Raw genomic sequence first — 21,520 nt, forward strand, 5'->3', positions numbered from 1 at the left:
TCTCTGAAGTCCAAACGGTGTTTCCCTACTTCTTGGAGTTTCAGAAGACTCCTGGTTATGTAAATGTCAAAGTAGAAGAACAATAAAGTAGGGAGAAGGTATTATTGCTCTTGTAGCCAACCAGAGATCATTGAGGGTAGCGTCACTTGGCAGAATTCATGTTTCTAAGTTAAGCATCCTAGGGTTTTCTGAAACTCACTGATGGGGCAAAATAAACTGGACATATAAATATTAATCCATTAAGTGTTAATAAAACATAAAGCAGCAGAAAATAAGTTGCTTTCTCAGAACCCACAACTCCTTTCTTTTTCTGCTTCCTGCATATTCTTTGAGCCAAGATTTTGTGGAAGTCCAATGAAAATAGAGGCAAATTTTCTTTGTGTATATCTACAATAGGAATGAAGGGGAGAGGGGACTAAAAATTTAAATTTAATTCCACATCTACTTATAACTCACTATGTGCCCTGCCTTGTAAAATAATAATAATAATAATAATAAACTTAAAAAGGTGTGACAATCCCTGTCCTCAAAGGGTTTTCAGTCTTTGGGGAAGAGAGATATAGCATATCCCAAACATGACCAAAGAGCAGAATAAAACCGTATGCAGCACAGCACTAAACAGTAGAGCTAAGAAGAACCAATTGATTAATGAGATCATACACAATAGCTTCGGAGTCTGACCCCACCCCACCTTCTTACCCATCTTCCCATCAAACTCTTAACTGAACACTTCTAGCCAGCCTTTTCAACCCTCTTTATCTTTTTATATGTAATCCCTCAGGCTTGAAGCATTCCACTTTTTTCTATGTTTGGTAGTTTCCTACTTATCCTTCTTTAATATCTAGGTCATAGAAGGCCAGCGCTGGTTCCCCAGACAAAATCTTTGAGGTCATAACCTGTTGGTAACTATAAATGGAAGCTACAAAAGAGCAGGGATAATTTTCAGTTTTTGTTTTGTTTGTTTGTTTTTGGCCAATATGAATTTAGAACAGTACCTAGGACATTTCAGGCATTAAATATTTATTGGGTAAATGAATTCCAATTACATTAGAAAGCAATTGCAGCTGGGCACAGTGATTCACACCTGTAATCCCAGCACTTTGGGAGGCTGAGATGGGTGGATCATCTGAGGTCAGGAGTTTGAGACCAGCCTGGCCAACATGGTGAAACCCCGTCTCTACTAAAAATACACAAAAATTAGCCAGGCATGGTGGCAGGAGCCTGTAATCCCAGCTACTTGGGAGGCTGAGGCAGGAGAAACGCTCGAACCCAGGAGGTGGAGGTTGCAGTGAACCAAGACTGCACCACTGCACTCCAGCCTGGGCAACAAGAGCGAAACTCCGTTTCAAAAGAAAAAAAAAATTATCCCATTGGATTACATGATTGCATTACATCTATCTCTGCAGGAAGACTGTGAGCCCATAACTGAAGGTACAGTGTGGACTGCAGAGAGTAGCCCCCAATGCCCAACAGATTCCTGTGGAGTTAATGTGACAAGAATCATGGATTTCTACATAGAAAGGTGGAACTTGAGATCAGTCTTGATATTGGCATGTTTAAATGAAGCTGGAAGGAAGGAAGAAGAAAGACATTTCTGCCAAGTAAATGTTTTGGACAAGCCTCCTGATTAACTACTGGAGATCTCTCAGCCTGACAGTTCATATGGACTCAGTGTTGTGCCAGCTTGTAACAGCCCATGAGAGCTCGCAGTTAACATCTCAGAAATTTTGCAAGCTAATTAATGGTTAAACAAAGCCACTATTTAAAATGAAATTGTATGAAATTTCAATTATATAAATTATATTACAAAGGTAATACTTAAAGCATACATTCTTGATTACTATATTTTATTATTATATATAATATATACTATATTACATAAAAATATTCTATCATTCTATTGTCCATGCTATTGAGGTGCTTTTACATCCATGTATCTGTATGGTGGGAATATTATATAATGTTGTGGTACTAGCTATCTCTCCCCAATTCTGCGTTCACTCATGTCAGGTTGGTAGTTTGAAATCTGCCATGATGGGAATATGTATAATGATCAGCAGATACCATTAATCAGGGAGTACTAATTTGTTTGTTCCCAGAGAGCCAGCAGTTGAATATTTACAAGCACACCGCTGGATCTCTTATTTCTCTCTTTTTTTCTCTCTCTCTCAGACAGAGTCTCACTCTGTCACCCAGGCTGGAGTGCAGTGATGTGATCTCAGCTCACCGAAACCTCCGCCTCCCAGGTTCAAGTGATTCTCCTGCCTCAGCCTCCCGAGTAGCTGGGATTACAGGCACCCACCACCACGCTGGGTTAATTTTTGTATTTTTAGTAGAGACAGGGTTTTGCCGCGTTGGCCAGGCTGGTCTCAAACTCCTGACCTCAAGTGATCTGCCCACCTCAGCCTCCCGAAGTACTGGGATTATAGGCGTGAGCCCATGTTCCTGGCCTGAATTACTTATTTCTAACCATTTTTTATCTGTGGAACTATCGGGCTGTGGTGTATCCTTACTACTTATCAAAAATTCTCCAGTTGTTTTCTGAGGTAAATCTATTGAATGTCCTACTAACCCTAGGGATTACTGGTAATCTATGAAGGAAGAGTGCTCTCTCTCAAGCAATTTTAAGAATGAAAGAAACATCTTAATGGTCTTTGCTAAATATAACCGTGTTTAGCAGTTCTGTTCAGCTCTGCTACCTGTCAGCAATGCAGTAATTTTAAAAGGTGCACCAGGCATGTTGCTTTGCCCCAAAGAGTAAAAGAATCTCATTAATATTTAACAACACTAGCGGAAGCTGGCTGCCTCCAAGCTGTGGACTTCTTCATTAATTTCTCCTAAATGTATATTAAAATATCTCATACAGCCCAACCTCCTTCCCAGCTCCGAAGTCTGCATGATTTAGACAAACAAGCAGCTCCAGCTGTTGCTCCAGCTTCCTGGGGAAAGGCATTTTTCTGTTGAATTGTGAGGTTTGGACAGAATGCACCAGAAAGTTTGATTTGCCTCGGGGAAGTCTGCTGCTGCAGATTCTGCAAACACACACACATTTTCCTTCAAGAAAAAAGTCACCTCTATGTCTTTCTCGACTATAACAGCTTTAGAAGTTCTAAAAGTTTAGGGACAACTTTTTCATTTCCGGGAACCTGTATGTCTTCCAAATGCCATCCAGGGAAAAGGCTTAGATTCTAAAGGAGGGATAGCCAGGACAGTATAGAAATAATAATAATAATAAACCCTGCATGCCAAAATAGGAAGGGATGCTTTTATTCTTGGATCCAATCTCCTAAGTTGGTAGATTGGAAAAGAAAAGCAAAAAGAGGAGAAATGACTTTGCCAAAGATTGTACACAGCTGACAGTGGCAGAGGTGATAATGGAGACTCCTGATCCCTGTTCAGCATGAGTCCAAGCCCATAGGGCACCCACTGGCTCATTAAGGAGGCCCCTAGTCCCCAGGAATGACATTCTGAGACTCTTGGAGCCAACCAAGAAGTCATGGTCTCTTCCAGACAAGCTGCAGGGGCTCTCAGACCACTCACAGCCATATCACAGCCTCCCTGATTCCCATTTCTCCATCTCCTCCCAACTGCCAGTTGAGAGTCCAGTACTAGTGATCTACAGTCACCCTGTTCCACTTTAGCAGGCAGGATAGCATGGTAGGTTTGGGATTAGGCAGATAGAGGTTCTTGGTAGGCATGGAGTGAGCACTCAACAAACACAAGCAGGCCCAACAGCAACAAAAACAATGGATTAATCATTAACCTCATCATTTAGCTAAGACATAAGCCCAAATACAGCCGCAAAGAAAAATTACAATTATATGCCAACTATTTCAGAAAATGCTTGGAAAATCCAACAATCATTCCTCAAATATTTCTCCTAATCTAATGTTTTCTTTAGGTTTATGTTTTCTTAGTCTCTTATTTATTTCCTTGAAGTACTGCCTATTTTCCTTTTCTTCCTCAGCAGGAAGTCTACATAGTTCCACCACCACCTCCTGCAGGAAGCCTTCCATGATTACTTCAGTTCACAGTGATCTTTTTGTTCTCTTTGTTTTGTGTATCTATAGTACATACAGTCAGAACCAGTGCTGTTCAATAGAACTTTCTATGATAAGAGAAATATTTTATATTAAGCTAATATGGTAGCCCCTAACTAGTGCAATGAAGGAATAACATTTTTTATTTCATTTTAATGCAAATAACCACATGTGACTATGATAGCTTTGGACCATAAAATTCAGCATTTAATTATACTCATTATTTTCTGCTATGCTTCTTTTAGTGCAATACCTCTTTTGTATATTTTATAAATTTTGTATATTTTGTATATTTTGTAAATAACAATGTTGTTTATTGTCTTGTTTATCCTCTGATTTGTCCACTGTGGAAACACATCCTTGCTTGTGCTCCATAGGCAGAGTACTCAAGCTTACTCTGGGGAATCACTATATTTATGTACTTTGGATACATCTGAATGTATGTGCTGTGACAGCCCCAAATCTCCTCCCCTGTCTTCTACATCACCACTCAATAAACTTGCTTTGTGGATGCAGTGCCATATGGGACATGGAGGTAGCCAGTAATACATACTAAGACTCAGGACCCTGAAGTCAGAATAATATTATCCTGAATGAATTACTTAACATCTCTGTGTTCCATTCCTTTATCTGTAAAATGTCTGTAATAGCAGACTCTCCTTCTGGGAGTTCATTGAGAAGATTAAGATAATTCATCTCAAAGATACGGTAAAACATCTGCTTACATAGTAGGGGCTCAGTAAAAGTTTTTGTTGAGTGAGAAGTTAGGTGAATGAGTGAAAGAAAAGAACTCCTGGGCATAATAATCTCTGGTTCAACCTGGTTTCTCACTGAACAAGTGAATTCAGGTCTCCTGGAGGGCTACTCCCTCTCACGAGCCCTTGTGTGACTTTAGAGGAGCCCCCTCTTGCACCTTTTCTGACGGCCTGCTGGTCTCTAACAACCTTTACTCTCAATAAGGATTTGTTCTTGGTCCTTCTCCAGTGCCATGATGGAGGTTGCTGCAAAGTGGCTCTCTAGGGTATGCTTGAGGCTGGCGGATTTATGAGGCTCTTATGTTGAAACATCGATCTTTATGCAGAATTCATACTTATTACTGATACTCGCTCTGGAGAAAGTTGTGGAAGTGAATGTTTTGCTGCAAATAAATGCTTCTGAGAATCTAGAAAACCTCCTCTCTTCTTGCAGAAGAGGGACACAGGTAGAAAATATCTTCCCTCTGTGAATCCAGGTTGCACTCCTCAATTCTTCCACCAAAGTGAAGACATTTAATTCATCCTTCCCAGCCTTTACTCTTCCCTCCCAAACTGACTGAAGTAGGTGATACCCTCTCTCTGCTGTCTCTGAGGCTTGAACTTTTCCTAGATCAATCAAATGAACCTGCCCTGATTTGGCCTAGGGAAACATCTAAATGGACTGTGCATGATAATCACTGGTACTAACTGCACTGGGCATTTCAGATGCCTTAGCTAATAATAATTCCTGCTAGAGAGGACCACTGAGAAAGGGACAAGGCTATATGCCATATGCTGATTCCTAGCATTAGCATTAAAGGCCAGCAAACAGACAAACTGTATTTGATGGAAAAACTGTATCTTTTAACCAATCACTATGTTTATTGAAGTTAACTTAAAAACAAGAAGACAATTTCAAATATTCAGTCTCATTGTCCCCCCAAAAATCACTGTAAATAATTCAGAAATTTCGGTAATCAAAAACAACTTCTCCCCTACTCAGTAGTAGTAAAAAAAAACTTTATAGGCCATGTGATTTTTTTGTTTGTTTGTGTTCTGAGATTATGACCACAAACCCAGCATCAAGCCTTGTCTACTTCTCTACTCTACTCAAGTGGCTCTCCTATATTCTTTTTAACATGAGGTGTGATTGGCTACAGAAATGCAAACATACACCACCTTATATATCAAAAAAATTCCATAAAATATTTTTGGAGACCATACACCTATTATGATTCTAGTACCAATGGTCAAAACTACTTCACTGAAAATTGTTTTAGTGTTAAGGAAACATTCTACCTTATATTTCATCAACAGCAGTAAACCCAAGTCCTTTGGGGATGAGTTTTAATTTTAGAGTAACTAAACTTGGAAACTCTATTTTTTTCTGAAGCAAAATGAATCTAAAATAATAAAGACTTGTTTGATTTATTGAGAAATGGCAGGGTGTGGAGGAGAGAATGTGGAATTTAACTAGATCTGCACTTGAACCCCAGCTCATTCTCTCCCAGGGATGTAACCTTGATCAAGTAACCTATATCCAAGACGTTTCTTCTCATTAAAATGGCAATAATAAAGATCCTGACATTACAGCGTCTTTGGTCCACATGGTACCTCTACCAGTGCAAGTAAGAGAACCACAGAAGGCCTTGTAAAGGCTCCCCCTCACCTCTCCCACCATGCTTTACTTATAGATGGATTCCGACAGCACTCCCTAAAGAAGGGTTCAGAAATACTTTGAACAATGCCACCAGTATTGAAGTAAATGGATAAGACCCCAAGATACTACTCTGAAAACAGTGCTTATTTGGATGTATAAGCTTTGGTTTACTTGCAAAAATACCATAGGGACCACTTACCCCTAGGGTGTAAGAATAACAACAGCAGCAACAGCAGCAGCAATAGGCAGCCTATGTTGTATTTCTGTTATACATCAGTAGGATAAATGCCTTATCTATATTAATGATGTATATTAATATATTAATTCATTTATTCTTCCTTAGGACCCAATGAGGTAGATGTTATGCATTTTTATTTTGCAGCTGTAGAGATGAAGTCACAAAGATTAAGAAAACTTGCCAAGGTCAAAAACTGTGACTATCAGTGCTAGAATTTTTGCCCAGACCAGTAAATGTTAATGGAATTACTGATGACAAAATATTTTACAGTTCTTAATTCTTCTCACTTGTGATGCTACCCAACAATGGGTGAGGGTCTATTATGGCACACAGAGACACAGGAGAACATGTATCATGACAAATTCAAAGACACTGTGCCTCAGTGGAGTTAGTCTGCAGAAGGATGTAAGGAAGCCTGAAATTAATATTCTGAATATTCAGGTTGACATCAATATGTCACAAGCCAGAATTTTGAGTGGCCTACTGCACTCATTGCTGTGACTGTTTTTGCTTAATTGTGATTAATAATTGAAAATATTTTTCACAATGTGAAAATATGCTTTGTTGCCAAGGGCTCAAAATGGTCACAGAAAGGACTCTGCCAGTCAAATTTAAATTACATTTAGTATATCTCATTTTCATGAATTTCACTGAAGCCATGCTTTCCCAGGTATGAGTTTAAGGATAAAGAACAGGTGGAGAGCAGTCAGAGTCACTCCTCTGGCTTCCAGTTATATTCCTAGCAGAAAGTGAGAAACAAAGGATAGTTTCTAGTACAAATCAAGCTAAAAAACCAGCTGGATGGAATAAGGCTGGAAGGAGTGAGGCTGCCATTCAGGGGCAGCTGCTCTGTGCCCACTTGGACTTATTTTGGCTATTTGATGCCAGAGAAGCCCAAATGCAGCTCTATCATTGCCCTGCCCCTCCCAAGTTTAGAGGCCAATGCCCAAGCCCTTAGTTTTGTCTTTTAACAAAGACAAAGCTGAGATGGGCTACCAAAATAATCAAATTGAACTTTAGCTTTTTATTGTGATGCAGAGGAAGAATTCATCCAGCTGGGATCGGAGTGCTATGTACCCATTCCCAGAATTGGGGAGTTTTTTGACCCTCCTAAAAGGAACAATGTTCAGAAACATGCTACAACTCTTTATTGAATGTTTACTGCAGGCCAAGCACTGTGGATGCAGAAACAAGGAAAGTCTAAAACTCCTGCATTCCCAGCACTTACATTCTACTGGAGAAAGATAGGTGATAGTAGAACAACCAAAAACATGTTCATTTTGTACGGCAATTAATACTAAGGAGATAATAAAACAGCGATATGCTAGACTATGCCAGGGTATAGGTGAGATTAGGTGGTCTCAGGAGGCATTTCTGAGAAGCTGGCATTTTTGCTGAGACATGAGTGACTCAAAGGTGCCGGCCATACTAAGATTTGGAAGAAATTCTTGCATTTTCTGCTCCCTCTGCTAGGAATGAGCCGGGATTAATAAAGGTGCAGGAGGTGGGAATGTGGTTGCAATACAGTGTATGAGGTAAGAACAGTAAGGAATTTAGACATAAAGGTAATTGCAGGGCCAAATCACCTACAATGGAGGAAACTAAGGAAAGAAGATTAGATTTTAAGTGAGGGGGAAGATATTGGAGTATTTTAAGTGTAGTAGTGATAAGATATGGTTTCAGTTTTTAAAATACCATCTCGGTTGCTGTGAGGAGAATGAATTTTAAGTGACAAGGGTGGACGTGGAGAAAGTTTGATTCCTGGAGTGATACAGACAGCTGCGAGATGGAAAGAAGTGCTTTGAGTTAGAATGTGTTTTGGGGGTAGAAACTGCAAGGACTTGCAGATGGCCTGGATCTGACAGTGAAAGAAAAGGAGAAACCAAGCCCTTCTGGCAACTGAGTGGATAGCTGTGTGTTTTATTGAAACTGGAAAAACTGGGCAAGGGACTCCTTCCAATGAGGGGGATTCAAGAAAAGCTTTGCTTTGGCTGCCTTAAGTTTGATATCCCTGGTAATGAATCAAGAGGAGATGAATGCTGAGTAGATAGCCAGACACATATGTGTCTAACCGAGAGAAGGGGGAGGCCAGAGCTAGAGGTAAATATTTGGAAATTTGGGAGTAATTGTCTATAGGTGAGATTTGAATTTCATTAAGTGAGATTTAAGGTTGTTCTTGATTGCCGTTATTAGGGGGAGAAAAAGGAAATAAGAGAGAGGTCACGTGGAAGAGCACAATGAGAGTGCATGTGGCTGGAGGCAACAGCAAGGCAGTAGATCTCTAACCTCTGTCAATGCCCAGCCCAACTTCTCCAGTAGTTTCCAATACAGCTGCTCATTGCAGATGAGAAGAAGCCCCCCGAGAGATGCTGCTGTGATAGAGCAGTGACCCTCTCTGTGAAAATGCCTCAGCCTGTCCTCCTTCCAGGGATGCAGACTTCCCATCTGGCCCAGTAACTGGGATGGTTGGGCCCACAGGCCAGCAGATACACCTCCTATCTCTGGGTCATGCTTCCTCTCCTAACTTCATCTTCACCCCACCCCACCCCACAGACAGGTGAAGACCTGGTTGGAATTGGCAATGAAATGCCAAACAACTCACCACTCGAAGTCCCAATTGGCACAGACACATGGTTCTGAGACCACTGATCCTGAGTGGTCTCGGCCCAGGGCACACTGAGCTCCTGGCTTACGTTTCTTGAATATTTTCCTTTCTCCCATGACACAAGGCTCTCCCTTAGAGAGAAATTCCATAGTGTGAGAGACAGAAAAACATAGAAGTGGTGAAATAAACCAGTTGTCAACAAGAAGAATTAGCCTGTTCATTCTCATTTAGGTACTTTATGCAGCAGTCTCATTCTCAGTAATGATCCAGGAGTTTCAAGAATAAAAGTGCTAATCTTTTACTACCACATAAAAGGAACATTATGGAAGGTGGGCCCACTTCTACCCTCCACCCACCCAAGCCAGTGATGTCTACATCATCCTGTTTCTGCTCCACCTCCATAGAGAATGTAAGGGCTCCAGGCATCTTTGCAGACCACCAGGCATTTGCCCAAACGGCTTCAGTAGCAATTCTAGTGGAAAGGAGCCCATTTCTGGCACATTTCTCACATCATCTTCAGAGGGAAATTGAAGTTGACCCAAAATGTTCCCTCTCTATGATAAATGACCATGCCCAAATCTTAATTCCCAGTCAAGAACAAAGAAATGAGAAGTTGATACAAATTATAAGGACCCAGTGGTTCTGAAGAATGCAGAAGCCTGCCTATTTCTCACAGCGGAAAATATCTACCATTGCTAGACCTACCCACCCTGACACCCTTTCTCAGTGGACCTGTTTCCAGTGCTATGGGTCCCTTATTTCAGGAAAGTCTGAGAAATGCTCTCGCCCTCTACACTGGCAGATAAAATGAGCAACTCTTGGAGGCCTTCTTTTAGCTGTAAAAAGCTCATTTCTCCATGGATAGAGCTAAACCCCCAGGTTATCATCATCACCTTTCCCCCAGGCAGCTCAGTGACCTCAATTAGTAGATAGGATCCCAGGATGGGAGATGCTTCCTAAATATCATCTGGCCCTACTGGACCTGAGTGTGTTTCACCCTTTTCTCCAAATCCACACCCACATCCTCAGATGACCCACTATCTTCCTCCCCGAAATAGGAAGGCTCAGATAAGACCCAACAGGGCTTGCACTAGCTCCTCCTCCTCAAAGCCAGCACTCCACCTCCCTGGGGTGTACCTGATTGAGCAGGTGCCAGGTCTGATAGTCCTCCTTGGTGCAATGCCGGCTGAAGATAGATTTGTAGTCCACTTTCACCAATTGCCATTCGGAGCGGAGGCTGAAGTGGCCAAAAACTCTAAGTGTTTAGGGGAGGAGTGGGAGACACAAGTGGAGAAGGTCCCATAGTCAGTCACTAATGCATAGAAACTGGGAAGGAGATAGAGATTCACTGCAGCCTGGACTTTAGTTGTTCTTCCAAAGTGAGTTCCTTGAGGGCCATTGAGGAGAAAGCCCACTATCCATACAATTCAACCAACTGGCATGTCATTCACAGTGGGTTTTAAATCAACCATTTTTTAAATTGCAAAAGTAATATATGTCTATTACAGGAAGCATTTAAAATATAGAAAGCCCAGTAAAGAAAAAAAAATTGGGACCGGTAGTCCCAAACTCACCACCCATATAAAACCCCTGTTCAGCTTTAGATACACAGCCTTCCCATTTCTCCTTAATGCAAGCACTGGCATTTTGCCTGCCCATGTCCATTGACAGGGACTCAGTTTCCTCATCTGTAAAGTGGATTGTACATATATATGTTGGGGTAGAAGGAGTGAATTTGCTAATTTAAAGTACAACTTTGCCAGCTGCAAAGTCCTAGGTGAATTTAAGTGTGTTAGTTGAAATTCCCACTGTTTAACGCACGTGAATACCTACCCTCCCTCCTCCTTCCTTAAAAAGAAAAAAAAATCACAGCAGACTCATAAAAGGAACTCATATTTATGTATAGTAAAGAAGCACACCATCTGTGACTTAGATAATCAATACTGACCTTTTCAAAGCCCAGCAGTTGATTGCCCTATAAATATGAATGATCAATCGTTTCTAGAAAAATAGAAAAAAAATAAGACTGATCATCCATACTCTACTCGGGTGGCATGTCTTGCAATTACAATGCAAGACATCTATCATAGTGATGTAAACGGGAGACTGATCATGCTGCTAACTTAAAACAACTGAAGTCTTTCAAGGAGTTGGATGGCTTCCATTTCAGCAAGACTTAATCACACTACCAGCCCTGGATTCTCCTCTGCCCAAGTTCAGATACTGTTATGGTGAAAACTACAAGATTAACTCTCTTCCTGGGTCATTTTCTTATGCTCTCTAAAAGATGAGGATGCTTATGGGAAAGGTAGAGACTGACAAAACTTGTGAAATGAGGAAGAATATAGAGTTGTTTTTGTAGATCATCCAATTTACAATACATCTCAGGATCAATTTTGAATGTGCTTCAGATAAAAGTTAAATCAAACCTTTTAGAGCCTTATCTAAAAGAAAATTAAGCAGATTTTGAAAGAGAGACAGGATCTCTCCTTTAGTAAAACTACATGGGTTTTATATGGATCTAGGCTCAGCATGAGATAGGAGAAGCTCTGAGCCTAGAATACCCAACATATGCAGCTGACACTGTGGAGCAAAGCAAACCTAACTCCCTCTCCCTGGGTTCTCTCTGTTCTCTTGCATTCTTGCTAAATCCAGTGCTTTCCAAATCCAATTCATCGATGCCAGGTCATCCACTAAGGTATTTCCATTTCTTAGCTCTGAATTCATTTTACATAGAGGTCAGTCAATCCATTTTAAATCTTTAACAAAACAGCTCTTTCTTATCAAACATTTTTGCTTGTTTGAAGAGAGGACAGTTAAACTGATAAGCTCATCAAGGGAAAATGAAACAAACAAACAAACAGTGGGAGGAGACCTTGACAGATATCTCTTTTTTTTCTCTATCCAGCCTTCAAAACTCTTGCATTCAGATACCACTTCCAGCAGTTAAGTCTTCTCTGACTGGAATACTCCTAGTGCAGGATGTTAATGATGCTAAACCAAATATTCCTGCTGACTCCAAATAGTTTAAATGTACTTCCTAGATCACAAAAGATGTCATGTCAGATTAATCACATTCCTTTTTATTAAAAGGTTACTGGGCAGACAGAAGAGGAAAATGGGAAGCACATGATTTACCTGGATACCAGACATGGCATTTGAACAGGGTCTGTCATAGGAATCTTGACAAAAAGATTGAGAAAATATGAGCCAGGAGCTTGGTAAAATCATGTGGCTGAACAGTACCTAATGAAGACATTAAAATCAACCAAGAGGGAAGTGAGAGTAGCCCGCTGCAAGGTTCTGTCGTCTGCTCTTTCTTGTTCATCATTTTTATTAATGACTTGAAGACATGAAAATAATGGCCATCACTGGAAATTGAATTTTTTGATGACATAAAGCTGGAGGAAGTCCTCAATATGCTCGATGGCAGGAGCAAGACTCAACAAGGTCGTGACAGACTAAAGAGATAGGCTTAATTTAATAAGGTGTGATGTAACCTGGAGAAATGCTAGCTAGATCCTCTCCATGGTAATTACATAAGTACCAGATAAAAGAAATGGGGCTTGGTAGTTTTCAGGTTTAATAGTAATAATAATAGCAGCTTAAGAGTTTCCACACACAATGTGAACACTTCAGGGAGACATAAAATATTTAACGTGATCTTGAAATGCATTAACAGAGTTATGTGTATTATCTAGAACCAAAGAGGCAATAACCTGGTTTTTTCTACATTAACCAGATCACCAGGAAAATTGTGGTTGCTTTTGGTTGCTACCATTCAAGAAGGACATAGACTGAGTGTCTCAATCTACAGTACATATTTGGGCTTTGGTAGTGGTGGTGAAGTATGAATCTGCTTAAATTTTAAACAAACAAAAATGTGCTTATTGGCACATATGTACTCATCTATAAATAAAAATCACATATATTTTATCAGATTATTCAAAGAGGTTCATAGTTCCTAAAGTTTAAGGACCACTGAAGAAGACAGTGACTAAGATGGCACACTGCACTGAATGGTGACCTGCAATAATATACGACTACTTCCTATTCCCTGGAACTGTGAATGTGACCTTATGTAGGAAAAGCATCTTTGCACTTGTAAATCAAGGGTCTTGAGTTGAGATCATTTTGGATTATCAGGGTGGGCTCTAAATCCAATGACAAGTATCATTATAAAAGACACAAAGATGAGTAGCATGCAGTGAGGAGAAGGCCATGTGAAGACAGAAGCCAAAATTGGAGTTATGCAGCCCAAGCCAAAGAATACCTAGAACTTCAGGAAGATGGAAGAAGCAAAGAATGAATTCTCCCCTAGCGCCCCAGGGGAGTAGAGGCCTGTTGACCTTTTGATTGTGGACTCTAAACTCCAGAACTACAAGAGAATAAATGTCTGTTCTTTTAAGACACTAAATTTGTTACAACAGCCACAGGAAACTAATACAGGTGGCCATATGATCCAAAACCACTTTCATCTACCCAAAATGCGGTGTAAGAACTAAGGCTGGTTAACCTGGACATGACTTAGGAAAGTGCAGTGAGGGAAGAGCAGCAGGTGGATATTCTAGGGAGCTCTCTTGCATGTAAAAAATAACCAACAATAAAAGTGTGGAAGGTTATAAAATGTGAGAGAATTTTCTTTCTTTCTTTTTTTTTTTTTTTTTTTTGTTGTTGAAATGGAGTTTCATTCTTTTTGCCCAGGCTGGAGTGCAACGGCACAATCTCGGCTCACCGCAACCTCCACCTCCCTGGTCCAAGCAATTCTCCTGCCTCAGCCTCCCGAGTAGCTGGGATTACAGGCATATGCCACCACACCCGGCTAATTTTGTACTTTTTTAGTAGAGACAATGTTTCTCCACGTTGGTCAGGCTGGTCTCGAACTCCTGACCTCAGGTGATCTGCCTGCCTCGGCCTCCCAAAGTGCTGGGATTACAGGCGTGAGCCACAACACCCAGCCTGTGAGGGAAATTTCTAACAAAGGTTCTAACAGCAGGAGCAAGATATGCTCAAAAGTTAGTAAGCATAGAACTTCAAGCTCAGCCTTGATGATTTCCCAGGGTAGATACGGAGCAGCACGCAAGCATCAACCATGTGTACAGCCTAACTGACCCCGAGTCTCTAAGAATGTCCACGTTGTTGGTCTTTCCAACTTTTTGAGATATCCATTACTGATTTCAGAGTGCTCATTTCAGGACAGAACACAAGAATAGGTGCTCAGTCAGGACTTACAGACTTGTTCAGAGTGTTCTGTTTTGCAATCCTCACAGGTACATTCCTTTCATGTAATTTCTTTGGCTTCTTTGCCAGATTTCCTTATATTGTGTTTCCCAGGTCTTTTCCCATACTGTAAACTGATACACTAATATGTTCACTTAGGAGTGTGCTAGTCTCCTCTCCCAAGAGGTCACTTTTGTGCATCAGATGCAAAATTTTAATCACTTAAACACTCGTAGGATTATAAGCTTTGCTCATTTTCTCAATGGGCCCCAAATAAGATTAGTGGGGTAAAATCCCCTAGCAACTTTCAGACATTAATGTATTCTGCATCAATCCACCCATTGTCAGCTTTGGGAAGAGCAAAGTTCATTGTGGGCCCTTTCCTATGGGGCATACATGACTCAGACACATGGTCTCTTTTGTATAGACCCAGCTTCCCTAATTCTGTTCAATATCACATTAATTCATTGCTCTTCTGATTAAAGCTTATGGAAGCTGAAGAAATGACAGAAACATAGCAAAATAAGCAGGGGATGAAATTAAGAACTAATTCAAATTCAAATATTTTTCTTATTTTTTCATGAATACCCAAGGAACAGATGTTAAAATTTACAACAAGATCTGTGGAAGTAAGAAACCAACAGAGAAATTGAAGTGGGCATCATCGTAAGCCATGTCCATCACTTTGGAGTGATAAGCACTGAGAAGGTCCTCTTGATCTTGAATTAGGAAAAGAGAAAGCCCAGACCACTTCTAATTGATAATAATAATTTTGAAAATAATCAAGTTCCAGTAAAAGTTTCTCATCTGCCAGAAATACTCCTCTTAAGTTAAGGAAAGCCTGTTACCAGCAAAATAGGTACAGCACACTCCTCATATGTGTAGTACTTTTACGGGGGGAACAAAGTGGTTCATGTATCAATAGAATATTAAAGCCCAAGAGACAGCTAGGATTAAAGAACCAAAGGCATGGAGCATCTTTAAAAGGATACTATAATTCTCAAATCGGGCAATACTTATTTCAAAATGTCCTCTGTGATTCCTCTGGCAACACTGAGCTCTTTGTTCAGAAGCTCAAATGGTCCTGCTATCTCTAGACCAGAGGTTCTCCAACACCTACATCAGAATCACCTACAGGGCTTGTTAAACGTAGAATGTCTCACTCCCAGAGTTTCTTATTAGTACATTTGAGGTACCTAAGTATTTGAATTTCTAATTAAGTCCCAGGCGATGCTGATGTTGCTGGCCCCAGGAGTGTATTTTGAGAACAATTTACCTAGACCATCAATCTAGAATTTCAGAAATTTCCGTATCTTTGGTGAAATAACTTTTGTCAACTAATTAAAAAACTTCTTAAGCCTGGGGATACTCTTAGTACTTCTTTGTATCCTACGGAACCTATCAACAGTAGTTGCTTGAAAAAGAATGGCTAATTGATCATTGAATGCCAACAGAAAAAAAAGAGGGCAATTCTAGAGCATGAAATTTTATTCTCAGGTCTTTGGCAAAAACAAACTAATTCTTAGTGTGGCCAAACCCACTGTTATTAAATCCCACTTCCTTGCAATTACCAAGATAAACTATTTTGACATCCTTTTTCAGAAACCCATTGCTAGCCCCCTTTTGAACTCAAAGCATATTTTCACCAACATAATCAAACCCCCATCATGTGAGATAATGTGGGTGAAAATTTTGAAAATCACAGTAGACAACAAATGTTTATTACCATCATCATCATTTTTACTGTTGGAATCCTCATAGACTCACCCAAGGACTTTCTCATCAAGAACTTTCAATAGGCTTGGCTCAAAATCCTTTTTTCAAGGTACGTACTAACTTCATATGCTGGGACTTTCTTTTTTTATTTGACATCTTCCTAGTGAGCCTTGGAGAAAGTGAACACCTCATATATAAATATAGATGACCACCTGAAAACAGGTATCCTACCCTTTGGTTTCCTGAGGAAGTTGCTCCCAACCACAGGAACAAAATAAATGAATTCTGTATGCTATTTCTCACTATATAGATTTTCAGAAAAAAAATCAATTAAAATTTATAACTCCCATTTTTCTCTTTCCTTTTACCTTGCCACTTGGATTTTTCATGAGAGTATTTGACAACCACTCAAGATTCACCTTCTTCTTGGACTCTACAAATTTAAGAGGTCATCTCTGCCTTTTTCTAAAGCTCTGATTCTAAATGCCTGCACTGCTAACATGACTCTGGTTACAGATGGTCTTCCTGTGCTCTTGAATTGTTGTTAACATATGGGTGGTCTGGGCATGGTTGCAAGAGTACTGGGCAGGGAAATAGAAGACTTGGCTTTTCCTAGACATGGTCTGCCATAAAATTAAGTAGGTGACCTTGAGCAAATCACTTCGTCTCTCAAGGATTCATCTTTTTAATAAAAGATTATTTGAAATCAGTGACACGTGTTCAAAGAATGAGTTGCAGAAATAGCCTACAGGGAATGTGGCCCTTTCAAGACCATTTCTAAGAGTTTATTTTCTTTCAATCTCCATGTCTACCTCAAAGTATACCTCAATGTCTACGTCAAAGCTATCCATCTCCTGGTAACCCTATACACAAAGGATTTATCTATTACAGTCATTCATCTTTGTCTGCACTGGCACTTCTTTCATATAACAGATGCTTAATAAATAGTTCTGGGTTGATTAATGATAGAATTAATCTAACAAAATCATTCACTTCTTCCAAAATTGAGGTAACAGCTTCATCTGCCCTTATTTCTGGGTCAAAGAATGTGGCTGAGTTGTGTATCATTTGGAATATAGAAGGACAGAAACAATCTCAGGCAAGTAATTGCAGCAAATGCTCTGTCCCTTGTCACCCTGGACTGTGCTAGGATTTCCACAAACAAATATGATTTGCTGGGACCCTAAATAACCCACCTCCTTTAATCCACCATTCAGACCTGAGTAAGCCTTTCATGAAGGGGAGTAATTAATTTGAGGGAAGGAGGCGGTTCACAAAAATAAAAGACTTCATTAGAATTCTATACACAGAGAGGGTTAGCTACTCATTAATTAAATGATTTCAAAGGGGATCTCTGTATATAATTGCTATAATTTAGGTGGAAAGAATGCCACAATAAACATAATTAGAGGACTAGGCTCTGTAAAGATGTTTTCCTCTTTATAGGAGAGCAGTCCTGGGTTACCTGACTCTCGCCTGCCTAGTCATTTGATTCTTTTGTAGCCTCCCAATTATGCCAACTTTTATGCATAGTTATGAAAGCTGAGAGAAGTTTCAAGAAGAGAATGGTTGACCACAATCCTTCAAGAAAGAATCAGAATTTGTTCCTAGGAAGCCACTAAAAAACGTCAAAAAGGAAGAACAAACAGTGCTTTGGGAGTTATATTAGTGGACTTCACTGCAGGCTGACTATTGAGTGCGTCTGTGATCAAACTCAACTAAGATAATATTGTTGAGTTTTATTTGCCATTGACTCACAACTGGGACGTCCTTCTTTTCTGTCCTCAGAGACTCCAGTGCCTGCAACTCGAGTTCTTCTAACCACCAACTGTCCCATTTCCATCTGCTGGAATAACATCTTCAGAAACAGAGCAGGGCAAAGCCGACTCTGCCAGCCCCTTCGTGAGTTTCTTCTTTCTGTTACTGCCTTGACTGGACTGTCAGTCTTCAGGCTAGAAGCCTCTGCATCAAGAGATGCAGTCTTCAACCTGCTTTTCCTCTGCTTGGGATGGCTTACCCCACACCTTGTCTTGTCCAACTCCTACTCATTCTGTAAGCCTTAGGTCAAAATATAGATAGTAGGTTTTGATTGGAGGATAAAAGGGGCAGGAGAAAAGTTTTCAAATCTAAATATTTTCTAGAGACCATCCTTATTTCCTCTTTAAGAAACAAAATGATTCATAAAGAACTCACGGTTTTGTTTCCATATGTATGAGGTCTCTTCCTTTTTCTTTTCAAAGGCATACAAATTTGTTAATGTGAGTATGGGCATGGAAGTCATATAGAATATAAAAAACTCTGAAGTTTTTTATTCTTTGTTTTCATCACCACCATTGTATTTAAAATCTCTAATTTAATTGCAAATATTTAAAGAGAATGTGGTTTCAATGATAATCAGCTCTTTGAAAGTAGTCTAGACATTGTATTTGGCTCAGTGTATGGTTAATATGTTGAAATATATTAAATGTTTAGGAACAGGGCCGTACAGCAGGAGGTGAGTGGCCAGGGAGCGAGCATTACTGCCTGAACCCCGTCTCCTGTCAGGTCAGCTGTGGTATTGGATTCTCATAGGAGCGTGAACCCTACTATGAACTGCACATGCAAAGGATCTAGGTTGTGCATTCCTTATGAAAATCTAACTAATGCCTGATGATCTAAGGTGGAACAGTTTCTTCCCAAAATCAACACCTGCCACCTACACTCTCATCCATGGAAAATTGTCTTCCATGAAACCAGTCCCTGGTGCCAAAAAGGTTGGGGACTGCTGCTTTAAACAAGCTTTCTAATAATGTTATTCAATATTCAAAATCATACTAATCTTTGGACTACTTGGTCTATTGGTTTCTAAGTGAGGTTTATCAAAATGTTTTCCTATGATTGCGAACCTTTCATTTCTCCTTGCATGTTTTATAGTCTTTATATTATATAACCACAAAACTTTACAGGTTTTGAGATTATTCTATTTTCTTGGTAGGTCATTCCTTTTAGCTGTAATTCAAATACTACTTTCCTATTATGTCCTCTCTGATCTTCCCTCCTTGCTTCTTTTCCTTCCTCAGAAGAAAATAAAATCACTCTCCTCTGAATTTCTGTAGCATTTTATCTGTATTTTGGGTATGACCCACAGCACTTCCAAAAGGTATCAAAAATCATAGCATAGGTATGTAAGTGTCTTATTCTCTTTGCTAGACTTTAACTTCTTAAAACTTTGCAACTGACATAAGTTGTGCCTTATGCATCACAGGTGCTTGTCATATATTTAATTGTCTGAGCGGCTGTAGAATAAAGTGCTTAAGCACAAAAGTGTTCATATTAGATGGCCCAGATGAGAGCCCCAATCCTGGAACTACGGAGGGTTCCTTATACACTTTAAACTTAACTTTCCTCATGTGCACAATGAGGATAATAGCAGTATCTAACACAATTTTGAGTTGTATTTTATAGTGATTGCTAAAAATTAACAAATTAATAATTTTAAAAAATTATTAGTATAGTTATATATTATGATTATTTACTTTGTCTTTGATGGATATCTAAGAATTTTGTGGGCAGACAGTGTGCCTTATGCTTTTATATCCCATGATCCATACCCATAAGACTTTGCAAACAGTAGATCAGCAGCTCTCAGTCAAATAACAATAATAATTAATATTACTAGGCCAGGCATGGTAGCTCACGCCTGAAATCCCAGCACTTTGGGAGGCCAAGGTGGGCAGATCATGAGGTCAGGAGTTCAAGACTATCCTGACCAATATGGTGAAACCCCGTCTCTACCAAAAATACAAAAATTAGCTTGGTGTGGTGGCACGCACCTGTAATCCCAGCCACTCAGGAGGCTGAGGCAGGAGAATTGCTTGAACCCAGGAGGCAGAGGTTGCAGTGAGCTGAGATCTGCACTCCAGCCTAGGCGACAGAGTGAGACTCTGTCTCAAAAATAATAGTAACAATTAATATTACTAATATTAGTGAGAAATTATTGAACACTGAGGGTATGCTAACCACTATGCATGGATCATCTCATTTTATTTATTATTCCCACTTAACAGATGAGGAAACTGAGGTTCAAAAAAGTTAAATAACTCATCAGACAAGGTTACACAGCAAGTAAATGATGTGTACTTTACAGCCAGGGGTCAAACTTAGGCATTTTCAGCAACCATTCTAAAACAATTCTCAGCAATGTGTGTTTTCAGCAAGGCTGTTACTCCTTTTTAAGTCCTTCGTGACTCATTAGCAATCATTTAACTGCACAGTTTGGCACTGAGGTATGGGCAATGGGATCATCTTACCTCCAGCTCCTAATAGCCTGTTTGCATAAAGGCAGAAATGCCTTGAAATATATAAAACTGAAAGTACAGTTGGAGGAAAAAAGGAGAAATCTGCAGAGACGGGGTTATCTAGAAAGTTCCAATTATGACCCTATTTGTCTCAACATCTAAAGCATCTACTGCATGAGGAATTATGTACTTGACTCTGAGATATGAGTCTTTATTGGCTTGGCCTCCAGTTGGGAATCCCTGAGGCATACAAAAGAACAAATGGAATTATAAAGTTTCAGTGCTGGAGGGGTCTTTAGGGATGAGCTTCTGACCAACCCTCTTCACATGCTAGCTGGGGAAACTAAGGCCTGCTCAAGGACACAAAGAACTGAAACCCAAGTCTCCTGACAGCCAGCTCTTTCTTGCAAGCTGACTGCTCTTCATGGGAAACTTTCAGCTTGCAGGCAGAGTCATGGTGTGCCATATGTGACCACAGCACCATGAAAACTTGAGGAATGCAGAGTAGAGAAGTGATTCACATCCAGGGCTGCAGTTAACTAGGAAAGGCTTCAGCCAAGACTTACTTTCCAGATTTCACTGGCTTTTCTCCCAGGCTCCTGCATCTAAAGGGCACTCTACATTTTCCAAACTCCATCCTGCCACTTTGTAACTACAGATGTGTGCTACCAGTTTCTTCTAAGACAGAGGATCTTCTTTGATGTGCTAAGACGTGGCATTCCCCTGGACAGCCTTTCCCCACACTTTATTGGATAAAATGAATCATCAGAATGACAGGGATAAAGATGAAATGAGCCTACTCCCATCCAGAGACAGCTTAACTATGCTGCTCATTGAGCCACTTGCGTGGGTGAAAGTCAGAAATACTAGGGTGATAGAGTCGAAAATGGGTTTCATGGGTAGCCAGCAAGCTGAGGGCAGGCAAAGACCCTTAATTTTCAAATAAAGAACCCCTGCTAGAAGTGAGGGAAGAAGAGAAATTCTCACATTGCTCCAGAGGTTTCCCTACATTCATATGTAGATAAATGAA

General features: G+C 40.1%; 1 protein-coding gene across 1 annotated transcript in view; it reads right to left on the bottom strand.

The window, feature by feature from the left end:
• SORCS3 (sortilin related VPS10 domain containing receptor 3) overlaps window positions 1–21,520 on the bottom strand; it is a 639,289-nt gene that overhangs the window by 55,493 nt on the left and 562,276 nt on the right. The window contains exons 15-16 of the mRNA XM_055249892.2: window positions 10,415–10,532; window positions 9,275–9,408 (exon numbers count right to left, since the gene is read on the bottom strand). Coding sequence (XP_055105867.2) covers window positions 9,275–9,408; window positions 10,415–10,532 — 252 coding nt within the window. The remainder of the gene's footprint in view (window positions 1–9,274; window positions 9,409–10,414; window positions 10,533–21,520) is intronic.

This window comes from Symphalangus syndactylus, chromosome 2 (assembly GCF_028878055.3).
Source record: "Symphalangus syndactylus isolate Jambi chromosome 2, NHGRI_mSymSyn1-v2.1_pri, whole genome shotgun sequence".
NCBI lineage: Eukaryota > Metazoa > Chordata > Mammalia > Primates > Hylobatidae > Symphalangus > Symphalangus syndactylus.